Source organism: Oncorhynchus mykiss, chromosome 3, assembly GCF_057628025.1.
Source record: "Oncorhynchus mykiss isolate SJ-2025 chromosome 3, ASM5762802v1, whole genome shotgun sequence".
Taxonomy (NCBI): domain Eukaryota; kingdom Metazoa; phylum Chordata; class Actinopteri; order Salmoniformes; family Salmonidae; genus Oncorhynchus; species Oncorhynchus mykiss.
In genome coordinates this window covers 78959504-78974147 of record NC_143024.1, presented here as the reverse complement: position 1 = coordinate 78974147, position 14644 = coordinate 78959504, and the positions used below count along the sequence as shown (strand labels likewise).

The 14644-nt window shown below is 42.5% G+C and overlaps 1 protein-coding gene across 1 annotated transcript; it reads right to left on the bottom strand.

Moving 5' to 3' along the window:
- Positions 1-1991: 1991 nt before the first annotated feature.
- On the bottom strand, positions 1992-4878 carry LOC110520438 (zona pellucida sperm-binding protein 3). Its single transcript, XM_021597759.3, has 9 exons — positions 4408-4878; positions 4170-4288; positions 3977-4080; positions 3693-3870; positions 3330-3447; positions 2901-2992; positions 2725-2816; positions 2285-2434; positions 1992-2165 (listed from the first exon to the last, which is right to left on the bottom strand). Exons 1-9 carry the CDS (start codon positions 4843-4845, stop codon positions 2029-2031), a joined length of 1428 nt encoding a protein of 475 aa, XP_021453434.2. The 5' UTR covers positions 4846-4878; the 3' UTR covers positions 1992-2028.
- Between the last annotated feature and the right edge of the window lie 9766 nt (positions 4879-14644).

Sequence of the window (14644 nt, the reverse complement as noted above, 5' to 3'; positions counted from 1 at the left end):
CGATGCTGCACCTGGTACCATCACAAGCTGTGTACGGCAGTCGAACTTCAGTTTTTCCATATTGTACAACAGCTTTTGAAACCAGTGTTATTTCCTGATAGAAAATACATTCTACACAGGATCTTCTAATCAGCAGGTTTGCATGGGGAGGAATTTCAGCTTTCCATGGTGACATCCCATTGTGGTAAATTGGTTAATAGTTCCAAACCTCTGCCAATGAGGGCTAGTTTTCTCCTCGCCACTCAATCTACACCCCAAATAGCCCTAGCAAAATTCTTGCTTGAGAATACACCAGTATGTGAACACCCCTTCAAATGAGTGGATTCGGCTGTTTCAGCCACACCCGTTGCTGACAGGTGAATAAAAGCAAGCACACCACCACGCAATCTTTATAGACTAACAGAAGAATAAACCGAACTGAAGAGCCCAGTAACTTTCACAGTGACACCGTCACAGGATGCCACCTTTCCAACAAATTCCTTTGACCTTTGCAGTCAGATTTCTGCCCTGCTAGAGCTGCCCCAGTCTAAGTACTGTTATTGTGAAATGGAAACGCAAGCAGCAACGGCTCGGCAGCAAAGTGGATTGGCCACACAAGCTCACAGAACAGGACCGCCGAGTCCTGAAGTGCGTACAAATATTCTGTCCTCTGTTCATTAAATGGGTTTCCATGCCAAGCATTGGCTGGAGTGGTGTAAAGCTGGCCGCCATTGGACTCTGGAGAAGTGGAAACTCGTTCTCTGGAGTGATGAATCACGCTTCACCATCTGGCAGTCCGATGGACAAATCTAGGTTTGGCGGCTGCCAAGACAACTCTACCTGCCCCACTGAATAGTTCCAACTGGAGGAATAATGGGTCGGGCTAGGCCCCTTAGTTCCAGTGAAGGGAAATGTTAACGCTACAGCATAAGACATTCTAGACGATTTTGTGCTGCCAACTTTTGTCACAACAGTTTGGGGGAAGGCCCTTTCCCATTACAGCATGACAATGCCCCCGTGCACAAGCGAGGTCCATACAGAAATGGCTTGTTGAGATGGTTGTGGAAAAACTGGCCTGCACAGAGACCTGACCTCAAACCCATCGAACACCTTTGGGATGAATATGGAATGCAAGCCAGGCCTAATTGCCCAACCATATTACATCATGATTTTGCAATTGGATGCTTGATGAGCAACTTTTGGACATGTAGTTATGCTGAAAAGCTATTTTAGGCAAATTGAAATGGAACCTAAATCACAGTAAGGTACTTAGTCACCGAGAAATTATTAAATTAGCTGCATTGAACCTTAGATGGTATATGCGGGTTCCCAGAAGCTCCTCTTATGAACCACACATGGGACCTGAGTACAGAATTCTGCTCCTTGGTGGATAAATTGTGTCATGACACGATGTCAACATGACTGATACTTGCAGCACAGTAGTCAGTCCAACAGGTGTAAGACTGACCTGGTTGACCTTAGTAACTGAAATGACAAGATTGTGGACTCTTAAGCAATGTACTCTGAAGGTAAAATCTTTGGTCACTTATGAATCAATTAAGTGAACACACTTATCACCACACCTTAACCAGTCAGCATTGGCTGGTCATTTTAATTGGTTTGCTACCCAAATGAGCAATGTTGTGCCAATGCTAAAGGATTAACAGTAAATCATGTTTGTTACTGTGATTAGATCAGTGACATTAATTTGGTTTACGTTTAGTGTGTGTGCCTTTGAGGCAGAGTCCTTCCAAAATACAGCCACAACTCATGGACCGCCATCTGGGATGCTCATCAGTCAATGAAACATGTCAGACAATGGGAAACCAAATGAGTCAACCATGAATTCTAAGATAATTACAAACAAGTCAACTGGCACAGCAGGCTAACATCTGCCTCCATCTAGTGGAGGAGTGGCAGCAAGAAGCCCATCATGCATTCTGCTGGCCATCAACATCAAGCCAGTGAACCACCTCCAAGCAAAGAAAATAAAAACACAGCACCCAGGTAGGTAGATAAAATGCATTGCTGCCATGTTTATTATTAATTTCAGTTAAAGGTTGTGGGTAAATCACTGGAGTAGGTATTGGGCTTGTTCCTCATGTACAGGACGGTTACCAGAATGCCCACACAGAGAAGGCCCAACACCATCACCAATCCAACCACAACTGCCTCTGCAGAGACACCTAGGATACAAAAGGACTTTGATTTAACATGATCAAAAAATGCTCAGGCTACATGGAACAGTTCATGTTAAGATTAACACAACTCAATTAAGGTAAAGTTTGTGTTGTAGCATAGTTACCCGCTTCAGATGGATCCTCAGCCAACATATGAGAGTGCTGTGCTTCAGCCTGCACTTGCTGCTCTCCAGCATGTACTTCCTGGTCCCATTTCACGTAGGTGTCTTGGATAAGGATTGGCCCCAGCATAGCATCCTCTTCCCACACTACATCTGGAGAGAGAAGAACACCAGTCACACATAGCTCTTGTATAAGGCTAATTTAGCCATTGAAATCACTTAAACATTTCACCATATAGGTCAGATTCATTCTAGCACAATTATGCTTTTCTACATCTTCAAGCATTCCCCTGCTCAGATGTTGCATGCATTAACCAATGGTCGCGTACCATGTCGTTGGTCACCAGATTGCTATAACATGTTAGTTGACATGCAAAATACCTATCCAGGCATTGTAAGATCTGGCATGCATCAGCAGAATCTGAGGGGGAACACAACCATACCTGTATCAGAGGGCAGACTCCTCCCCTTCCTCTTGCCACAGGAAGTCTGACAGCAGCCACACACCGCATCATCCCCGTCAGCTCCTACCCAGCTGGAGATGAGTGGAGGGGATTATGACGCTATACCATTGATAGGCCTCTAACAATACCAATGCCAAAGAGAAGCCCATGCATACCGGTTGGATCCTGAAGAGAAGGAGCAGGCCTTGTGCTCCATGTCTAGGGGAGCAGTTGCTACAGAGGCCTTCAGGCTACAGGTGATGTAGATCTATGAGAGATTGCTATTAACTGCTGGAAATGTAATGTGGACTCCACACACCATATGCAGTGCATACATCCCAAGTCAGATACATTACCTTTGTTTCTGATATTTACATTAACAGTCCTAAGCCGTGCATACATATGGGCCCACATTCAATGTGTCTCAGAAGTGCTGAACTAGGATCAGTTTGACCTTAGAACCACCACATTTGAGAGAACCTAATTCTAGATTAGAATTACTTTGAGACACTGAATAAAGGCCCAGATTTGGCATGTTTTAAGTAAACACCATAATGGTATAACCCCATGAAAGGCCTGTCCGGAGCCCAGACAAAGTGACTCACATTGGGGCTGGTCTGCTGCTGGAAGCGGAAGGCCTCTAGCTGGAGGTGGAGTCTGTCCAGCTGAGAGCGGACCAGGAACTGGGAGACAGAGCCTGTCTGCAGGGCATCAGTTACACACCTGGAGGGACAAAGGTAGGTTAGGAGGGTAGTGGGACATCCTGGTCCCTCTGTTGGTAGCTACTTGTGTGCTACCATAGCTATATAGGGATAAGGGTTCACATTCATTTCCTTAGTACAAGAGTGAGGTGTGGAAAGCACTCATTGAGGGAAGTCTAAATTCAAGACTATTGCAGGAGGGGGGGGGGGGGGGTAATGCAAATATATAATAAATACAATAAAATATACCTCCATATTGGCCCTTACCCATGGTTCTGGATAAAGTCATATTTGGGAGCAGAGTTGGTGTCAGGGACCAGGGTGGCCACACAGCTGTCCACAAACACACGCATGGGCACATGGTGATACTGCTGCACAGACGCCACCAGATGAATAATGTCTCCCAGGAAGTAGACATTAGATGACCGCTCATACTTCCAGTCGTCTATGAAACATTTTAAACAGATGCACTGACTGTACAGTAAACAGAGCAGATGTGCATAGATGGATTAACAGTAGGTGTGCTCTATTGAGCCCAGATGATTACCCACCATTCATGAGTGCGAGGGTAAAGGTCAGGGAGTCCTCAGCTACTTTGGTAGCACTATAGGGAAGCCAGGTGGGCCTCAGGGCATTGCTGCTCACATTGAGTCTCCTGGGGTAGGCAGAGGGTAAGGTATCATGTTTCCATTGAGATCATAGTATAATGGTACATTGATTATGGAACTATAGTACGCCACACACCTCAGATAGTGGCACTCAATGCAGACTGTGGCATCATTGGTTCTGACAATGGAATTGACACCTTCCGGTGTTGGGGTGTAGATCAGGGTGAAGGCATAGACAAGGTAGTCCTCTGTCATCTTACACCCCAAAAAACAGTCACCATATTTAAGTAACCTTTATGCAGTGGAAGAAATCACAGTACATGTAGAACCGTATGAAATGACTAGTAAGCTAATCCAAACACCGAAGCCCTTACCTTCAGCACACTTCCACAGGTGTGCAGCTCCGACTCAAACAGCAGGACCTGGGCTGAGAGGTCCAACTCCGTGGAGACGCAACCTCCCAGGGAGACATCCTCCGCCTTCACTAGCTGGCCCGTCCCAAACAGGTCCAGTTTGGCCTCCACCCGCACCCTGCTCTCCCCACAGCGGGCCCCCACACTCCTGACAAGCTCTGGAGGGGTCAACAACACCTTCACAACAGACTGGGGATCAGGAGGCCGGGCTGTGACCTGGGGCCTAGTTTGGGCCGGGACTTGCTCCCTAAGCTCAGGTTTAGTTGGTGACACATCATCATAGTTCAATGATACCGGTTGTCTAGCAGGCCCTCTCTGTGAGTTCCAATGTGCTTCACAAACCCAGCCCAAACAGAGAAGCACAAATAAATATAGAGATCCTCGCTTCAGTTGCCCCATGATGTTGATGATTATTATTATGACTATGGTCTGCTTTACAGCAACCACAATAAAGACCTCTCTGTACTAAGAACATCTTTTATAGTTACATGGCTCCTCCCTGTTTCTCGTTTAGTGAATTGCCTACCAGCTAAGATTATTACGCACACCTGTCAGAATTGTTTAAACACACTGATTGGCTCTGTTCTTACACTTTGAAAAAGCCTTTTTTCCATTCCTTGAAGTTATCACTGATTTAACACAATCTAAGATGGTTGAAAACAAGGGTTCCATCACATAGCTTTTACCAATCCCGTCATGGGAGATCAGTCATTACTCACACTTTCAGCGCAGATAATATCAGCATCTTTGTCTTTGTAAATGGATTTCAAATGTAACAAGTAAAACATGAAAAATGTATCAATGTTCCTATAGTAAATTGTTCCATTCAGTATTCACACCAAGGTTGAACCCATGGTTCGTTTTCATAAAATGCACTGGAACACTGTACAATTACCACAAGATGGCAGTAATACCTCCCATTTCCCAACCCAGAGCATCATTGGTGCTTCTGGAATGAAAATGTGTGTGTACATGAAAGTGTTTGTGACATCTGTTCACTCTGTAAACCGCATGGTCTGCGATATACGAGGGATCTCTTAAAGGTGGGCTGCAGATGTTTCCTTCGTGCAGTTATAAACCCCTGGAGCCTGTGTGCCCCAGTCTGATATCTAACCTTACACAACACCAGTGGTGTAAAATACTTCAGTAAAAATACTTTCAAGTACTTAAGTATTTTTTTTGGTATCTGTACTTTACTTTACCGTTTATATTTTTGACAACTTTTACTTCACTGCATTCCAAAATAAACTTTTTGCTCCAGACAGTTTTCCTGACACCCAAAAGTACTCGTTACATTTTAAATGCTTAGCAGGACAGGAACATGGTCAAGTTCACACACTTATCTAGAGAACATCCCTGGTCATCCCTACTACCTGATCTGACGGATTCCCTAAACACAAATGCTTTGTTTGTAAACTATGTCTTAGTGTTGGAGCGTGCCCCAGCTCTCAGTAAATTAAATCAACAAGATGGTGCCATCTGGCTTGCTTAATACAAGGAATTTTAAATTATTTACACTGTATCATAACTTATGATACATTTTAGCAATTACATTTACTTTTGATACTTAACTATATTTAAAGTATCTTTAAAACTTTTCCTCGAGTAGAATTTTACTGGGTGACTTTCACTTTTACTTGAGTCATTTTCTATTAAGGTATCTTTACTTTTACTCAAGTATGACAATTGGATACTTTTTCCACTACTGCACAACACAGTGAGAAATACAGTGAACATAAAAACATTAGGAACACCTCCCTAATAATGAGTTTCACCCCGCTTTTGCCATCAGAACAGCCTCAATTCATTGTGGCATGGACTCGAACAGGTGTCGAAAGCGTTCCACAGGGATGCTGGCCCACGCTGACTCCAATGCCTCCCACAGTTGTGTCAAGTTGGTTAGTTGTCCTTTGGGTGGTGGACCATCCTTGACACAAAGGGGAAAAAGTTGAGGGTGAAAAACCCAGCACCGTTGCAGTTGTTGACACAAACCAGTGAGCCTGGCACCTACTACTATACCCCGTTCAAAGGCACTTAAATATTTAATATTGCCCATTCACGCTCCGAATGGCACACATACACAATCCATGTCTCAATTGTCTCAAGGCTTAAGCATCCTTCTTTAACCTGTCCCCTCCCCTTAATCTACACAGATCTAAGTGGATTTAACAAGTCACATCAATAAGGGATCATAGCTTTCACCTGGATTCACCTGGTCAGTCTGTCATGGAAGGAGCAGGTGTTCATAATGTTTTGTATACTCAGTGTATACCCCCCAGCACAACACATGATATAGGCAACACTCACAATAAACATATCCCCAGGCAAAACATATGACATACATTTGAAGTCGGAAGTTTACATACACCTTAGCCAAATACATTTAAACTCAGTTTTTTACAATTCCTGACATTTTATCCGAGGAAAAATTCCCTGTCTTAGGTTAGTTAGGATCACCACTTTATTTTAAGAATGTGAAATGTCAGAATAATAGTAGAGAGAATTATTTATTTCAGCTTTTGTTTCTTTCATCACATTCATCACAGAAGTTTACATACATTCCCAGTGGGTCAGAAGGTTACATACACTCAATTAGTATTTGGTAGCATTGCTTGTAAATTGTTTAACTTGGGTCAAACGTTTTGGGTAGCCTTCCACAAGCTTCCCATAATAAGTTGGGTGAATTTTGGCCCATTCCTCCTGACAGAGCTGGTGTAACTGAGTCAGGTTTGTAGGCCTCCTTGCTTGCACAAACTTTTTCAGTTTTTACCCCCAATGTTCAATGGGATTGAGGTCAGGGCTTTGTGATGGCCACTCCAATACCTTGACTTTGATGTCCTTAAGCCATTTTGCCACAACTTTGGAAGTATGCTTGGGGCCATTGTCCATTTGGAAGACCCATTTGCGATCAAGCTTTAACTTCCTGACTGATGTCTTGAGATGTTGTTTCAATATATCCACATAATTTTCCTTCCTCGTGATGCCATCTATTTTGTGAAGTTCACAAGTCCCTCCTGTAGCAAAGCACCCCCACAACATGATGCTTCAACACCCGTGCTTCACGGTTGGGATGGTGTTCTTCAGCTTGCAAGCCTCCCCCTTTGTCCTCCAAACATAACAATGGTCATGATGGGCAAACAGTTTAATTTTTGTTTCATCAGACCAGAGGACATTTCTCCAAAAAGTACAATCTTTGTCCCCATGTGCAGTAGCAAACCGTAGTCTGGCTTTTTTTATGGCGGTTTTTGAGCAGTGGCTTCATCCTTGCTGAGCGGCCTTTCAGGTTATGTCAATATAGGCCTTGTTTTACTGTGGATATAGATACTTTGTACCTGTTTCCTCCAGCATCTTCACAAGGTCCTTTGCTGTTGTTCTGGTATTGATTTGCACTTTTCACACAAAAGTACGTTCATCTCTAGGAGACAGAACGTGTCTCCTTCCTGAGCGGTATGACGGCTGCGTGGTCCCATGGTGATTATATTTGCGTACTATTGTTTGTACAGATGAATGTGTTGCCTTCAGGCGTTTGGAAATTGCTCCCAAGGATGAACCAGACTTGTGGAGGTCTACAATTCTTTTGATTTTCCCAAGATCTCAAGCAAAGAGGCACGAAGTTTGCAGGTAGGCCTTGAAATACATTCATAGGTACACCTCCAATCGACTCAAATGATTTCAATTAGCCCATCAGAGGTTTCTAAAGCCATGACATCATTTTCTGGAATTTTCCAAGCTGCTTAAAGGCAGTCAACTTAGTGTATGTAAACTTCTTACCCACTGGTATTGTGATACAGTGCGTTCGTTATAAGTGAAATAATCTGTCTGTAAACAATTGTTGGAAAAATTACTTGTGTCATTTACAAAGTAGATGTCCTAACTGACTTGCCAAAACTATAGTTTGTTATTAACAAGAAATTTGTGGAGTGGTTGAAAAACGAGTTTTAATGACTCCAACCTAAGTATATGTAAACTTCCGACTTCATCTGTGCCTTACCTTCACAACATACTGAGCATAATACATGTACCTTTACAGTGAACTGAGACACATTCCAGTAAGAGCAACACATGATACACCATCAACAGTCTGAAAACACATCAGCATGGGCCAAACATACACTGAACAAACATTTAAAACGCAACAAATAAAAAGTGTTTATCCCATGTTTAATGAGCTGAAATAAAAGACCCCAGAAATGTTCCAGACACACAGAAAGCTTATTTCTCTAACATGATGTACACAAATACACTTGACAAGTGTGGCAAATCAAGAAGCTAATTAAACGGCACGATCATTACACAGGTGCAACTTGTGCTGGGGACAATAAAAGGCCACACTAAAATGTGCTGTTTTGTCACACAACATAATTCCACAGATGTCTCAAGTTTTGAGGGAGCGTGCAATTGGCACGCTGACTGTAGGATTGTCCACCAGAGCTGTTGCCAGATAATTTAATGTACATTTATTTACCATAAACCACATCCAACGTTGCTTTAGAGAATTTGTCAGTATGCCCAACCAGTCTCACAACAGCAGACCACGTGTATGGCGACGTGTGGGCGAGCGGTTTGCGGATGTCAAAATTGTGAACAGACTGCTCTATGGTGGAGGTGGATTATGTTATGGGCAGGCATGAGCTACAGACAACAAACACAATAACATTTTATCGATGGCAATTTGAATGCATAGAGACACGGTGAGCAGATCCTGAGGCCCATTGTTGTGCCAGTCATCCACCGCCATCACCTCATGTTTCAGCATGCTAATGCACAGCCCCCATCTCAAGGATCTGTACTGAATTCCTGGAACCTGAAAATGTCCTGCATACTCAACAGAATTGTCACTCCATGAGCATGTTTGGGATGCTCTGGATTGATGTATGGCAGCATGTTCCAGTTCCCGCCAATATCCAGAAACTTTGCCCAGCCACAGGCCATAATCAACAGCCTGATCAACTCTACGCAAAGAGATGTGTCATGCTGCATGAGGCAAATAGGGGTCACACCAGATCCGGACTGGTTGTCTGATCCACATCCCTACCATTATTTTAAGGTATCTGTGACCAACAGATCCATATCTGCATTCCCAGTCATGTGAAATCCATAGACTAGGGCCTAATGAATTTATTTCAATTGACTAAGTTCCTTATATGAACTGTAACTCAGTAAAATCTTTGAAATTGTTGCATGTTGTGTTTATATATTTGTTCAGTGTATATCTTCACACTGGACTGCTACCATCTTGCAATGCCCTGTACCAGTCCACACATACCACACACAAAAAGACTCCCCAAAAAAGCAGGTCTGTACTGACGTCAAGCAAACTTAGAAATAGAGATAGATAGAGAGAATGGCATGACAAACCGAACCCATATGTCTCACTCATGTTCTGGCTCATTCTGTGTTTACATGCATGCATACCCAAGTGCTAATGTGTAGCAGTTGTTCCTTAGTACCCCCATGGAAACAGGGTTAGTGTGTGTGTGTGTGTGTGTGTGTGTGTGTCCAGATGCAGGCCTGCCGAGGCTTTGTTGTCTTTTCCGTGTTGGTCAGAGCTCCTTTTCATGAGACCGCATCCCGTGAGTCAGTTTAATCGCAGAGAGACCACTGCCTGGAGAGGGGAAGTATAACAACATTACAGGAGCAACACAGCACAGTAAAGCGCCCAACTACTCAATCACATCTGCACATAGGGTTGCACAACCACAAGTTATTTACCAAAATTACCAGTAGTATAGATTGATTGCTTTGATCTATTGTTTGTGCTCAGACTTCTCATGCAGGCTGTTCGACACCTAGTTCATGCACAGACACATTATCCCTCTCGTCAAGTGATTTAGACCTGAGATCTCCAGGAATCTCCATAGACATTCCCTTCCTAAACCAGACAATATTCTCTCTCTCTCTCGCTGACAATAAGAAGACATCCTTTACCAACAGGCTACTCAATGTCTTATAAGCCTATCATGCAAACAAACACTTATTACTCATTACGTTTGTACAAAAACAAAAATTGCAATCAATCATTCACTGGTGTGTCGTCATCACTATAATTACATGTATCCATCGCAGTGCCATTCTATTCCATCGTAGTAAAGTTCTACGTCATTGTACATACCATATGTAGGCCAGTGGCGGTCAGTGCCGTTTAAGATGAGGGAGGGCGATTTTTTTTTTCTCCATGCACCAGGCCTCCAGTGCTTCTCCCCAGCCCGATATGTCGGTGCCATCTCCCCACACCCGGCCTCCAGTGCGCCTCCCCAGTCCCGCTCCTAGGCCGGAGTATTCCTCTGCACCGGTGCCCAGTCCAGGCACGGTGTCCAGTCCCGATCCACCCCTAATAAGCCACATTGTATTCCTTCTCTTCCCTTCGCTTGTGGACTTCAATACACAACACATCGGCTGAATGTGACCAGGTGAAAAAAACTTTCCAAACCATGTCATAACCGCTACACACAGCCTACATCTTTTGTCACCATATTAGCTAAAGTAACATCATAGTCAGCAAAGCTAATCGAACTAACGCATTAGTAAACCCGCTACAATCTTGCAGTAACGTTACTGTACGTTTGCAATAAATTAGTAATACCTTGACTTGGAAGAGTTCAAAATATTACCTTGACTTGGAAGATTTCAAAATATTACCTTGACTCGGAAGAGTTCAAAATATTACCTTGACTTGGAAGAGTTCAAAATATTACCTTGACTTGGAAGAGTTCAAAATATTACCTTGACTCGGAAGAGTTCAAAATATTACCTTGACTTGGAAGAGTTCAAAATATTACCTTGACTTGGAAGAGTTCAAAATATTACCTTGACTTGGAAGAGTTCAAAATATTACCTTGACTTGGAAGAGTTCAAAATATTACCTTGACTTGGAAGAGTTCAAAATATTACCTTGACTTGGAAGAGTTCAAAATATTACCTTGACTCGGAAGAGTTCAAAATATTACCTTGACTCGGAAGAGTTCAAAATATTACCTTGACTTGGAAGAGTTCAAAATATTACCTTGACTCGGAAGAGTTCAAAATATTACATTGACTTGGAAGAGTTCAAAATATTACCTTGACTCGGAAGAGTTCAAAATATTACATTGACTTGGAAGAGTTCAAAATATTACCTTGACTTGGAAGAGTTCAAAATATTACCTTGACTTGGAAGAGTTCAAAATATTACCTTGACTCGGAAGAGTTCAAAATATTACCTTGACGCGGAAGAGTTCAAAATATTACCTTGACTCGGAAGAGTTCAAAATATTACCTTGACTCGGAAGAGTTCAAAATATTACCTTGACTTGGAAGTTCAAAAGCTTACCTTGACTTGGAAGAGTTCAAGTGTTGTGTTGGATAGTCATAGCTAGCTAGCCAACATAGCATCCATTTGTATGAGCAGGGCGTTTCAGTACGCTAAACTAGCTAGCTGCATTTTCTAGCTAAGTAAGTGAAACTGAAAAAAAATGACAATCTCTCTTGCTTCTCCTTAATTTTGGATTAAATTAATTTGTTAAACTATTCAACTATTGTCTTTCTCTCTATACTCACCACATTTTATACACTGCAGTGCTAGCTAGATGTAGTTTATGCTTTCAGTATTAGATTAATTCTCTGATCCTTTGTTGGGTGGACATGTCATGCTGCAAGAGCACTGCAGCAAGAGCTCATCTGCAAAAACTCTGCTAGGCTGGAGGATGTACTCCAGAAGTTCAAATCAAATGTTATTTGTCACATACACGTGTATAGCAGATGTTATTGCGAGTGTAGCAAAATGCTTGTGGTTCTAGCTCCAACAGTGCAGTAATTTCTAACAAGTGATATCTAACAATACACACAATCTAAAGTAAATTAATGGATTTATGAATATATTATTTTTGGACGAGCACTGTCAGAGCGACATATATTAAGACACAGTAGAATAGGATAGAATACAGTATATACATATGAGATGAGTAATGCAAAATATGTAAACATTATTAAAGTGACTAGTGTTCCAATTATTAAAGTGGCCAGTGATTTCAAATCTATGTATATAGGGCAGCAGCCTCTAATGTGCTAGTGATGGCTATTTAACAGTCTGATGGCCTTGAGATAGAAGCTGTCATAATTAGTGTGTAAGTCTATGGAAGGGGGTGAGAACCATGAGCCTCCTACGTTTTGTATTGAAGTCAATATACCCAGAGGAGGACGAAAAATTGCTGTACTCTGGCTACACAATGGTGCTACCCTACAGAGTGCTGTTAAGGCTACTGTAGACCTTCTTTGCAAAATAGTGTGTTTTAATCAATTATTTGGTGACGTGATTATAGTTAGTATAATTTTATCATTTTTTTTAACTTTTAAATATTTTACAATTAAAGGTTTTATGAAATTCACTGAGGATGGTCCTCTCTTTCCTCCTCTGAGGATCCACCATTGATGTAGGCCATATGAACTTCATCCTTAACAATTCTGACGATTTTGGAGCTGTATTGGACTGAAGCCAACACATCTCTCCCTGTCTTCCCCAACCGGCTCTCCGGACTTCCGAAGACAAGGTTGCATTTACTTTCCCATATAGCATTCTTGTCTTCCTCCACAACCACCGCTCTGAGACCCAGGGCTGTTGCCTCGCGGATTTGTTCCCCTATCCACCATGGACATTAGAATGTAGAGGATGTTTTCATTGCTTCTTGAAGACTAGAACTAGCTAGCTGGTAAATTAGGCTTTTACCCAAAGCCAGTTGGCAGGACCGCTAATATACAGTACATCCTCCCCTCACACAAAGGCTGGAAATGCTTCAAGTTACTCCTATTTTAATTAAATCCCTGGTCGTTACTATGTGGCAGTGTCATCTCTCTATCTTCTTTTCAGAAAGCTCTATCATTGAGTTGTTTTCCCTACAGTTTTAGTTAGCCAGATAGCCTAACTTTATCTTGGCTCTAGGCAGCGTCGCAAATTGATGAGGAAGCATGGGAGGCGTTGCGCATTCAAATAGCGTGCATATGAGAACCAATCAAAAATTTGCTCAAAATTTGAGCTATCCTCCCCCTTTTACAAGCCAGAATTTCCAGACCAGTGAGTCGCAGCTCGCGCATCAGCCAGGCAATGTACCTGCGACTGCTTGTTGTGAAAAGCCTTGTTCAAGTCCTTTTTGGGGTTTTTCATAATCTAATCTGTTATGTTTCCTGCAGCCAAAAAGCATTTGAGTGCAAATAAATCATATTTTACCATTCAGACTTGTCTGCATGGCCAGGAATCAGTTTCCTTCGTAGGTGGTTTGAAATCAGATACAAATATGATTCCTTGTCATGCGACAAGTCTGAATGGTAAAATCTGATTTATTTGCCCTCAAGTGGTTTTTAGACTTATTTGCCATATCTTGTAGCTTGCTAGCTACTCAGACAGTTTGACAAGAACACGTGGTAGCTAACTAGCTTAATTGTTTTTACATACAAATGAGTGAATGTGGTAGAAAGCTAAATGGCTACCTAACTATTTGACTACTGTAGCTAGCCAAAAATGACTTGTTTTGAAAGTTGGGTCATCTTATCCTTTGAAGCTTTAAAAGTGTTCCTACACTATTTTGAACATTTGAAGCAACTGCAAAACGTCCATGGCAGGCATTGTTGTCACCTTATCTCAGGGGTTCCCAAATTTGGTCTTGGCCCAGGACAGACCCTGCCTTAGCTTGCTACTTAACTTCTGAGTGATAGGAAGCACAAGCACTACCACCAATCACCCTGTGCACACACCAGTCATTACTATGACAACTACCATAGCACGTCAGCAAATGACTGCTGTCTGAACACACACAAATCCGAATTGGTTACTTGTAACTTGCTGTTTGGACAGTCAGTTTCCAAAACTGATTTGAGCATGAAGTCCTGTATTGTGAACAAGGCTTAAGAGGCCTCTTTGATCTATGACTCCTGTGTGGTGTTTGGAGCCAGTGCGAGCATCCTCATTTCTTCTGAACTTTACCCTTGCCACACGCCCCTCACCACACAGCAGAGGCACACCAGGAACATGGTCAGAACGCGAGGGGTTAACTGGGAAGGCTGTTCCAGAACATAGGAAGCAAAACCACACAGATAAGGGGGAGGTGATGCTTTTTGCAGTGTTTATGTGCGCAAGACAGACAGTGTGTTTATGAGGTAGGACCAGGAGCTTTCCCTGAACATATAATTGAGGTTTCTGGCATCTAACATTTGCCAAATCAAGAGTAGT

Bases quoted from the DNA above. Each gene is read 5' to 3' on its own strand.
- LOC110520438 (XM_021597759.3), bottom strand. From the start codon at position 4,845: ATGGGGCAACTGAAGCGAGGATCTCTATATTTATTTGTGCTTCTCTGT. The intron at 3,871-3,976 runs GTGGGTAATCAT...AATGTTTCATAG, and splicing joins TACCCTCGCACTCATGAATG to ACGACTGGAAGTATGAGCGG. The intron at 2,435-2,724 runs GTATGGTTGTGT...TTCTCTCTCCAG, and splicing joins GAGTCTGCCCTCTGATACAG to ATGTAGTGTGGGAAGAGGAT.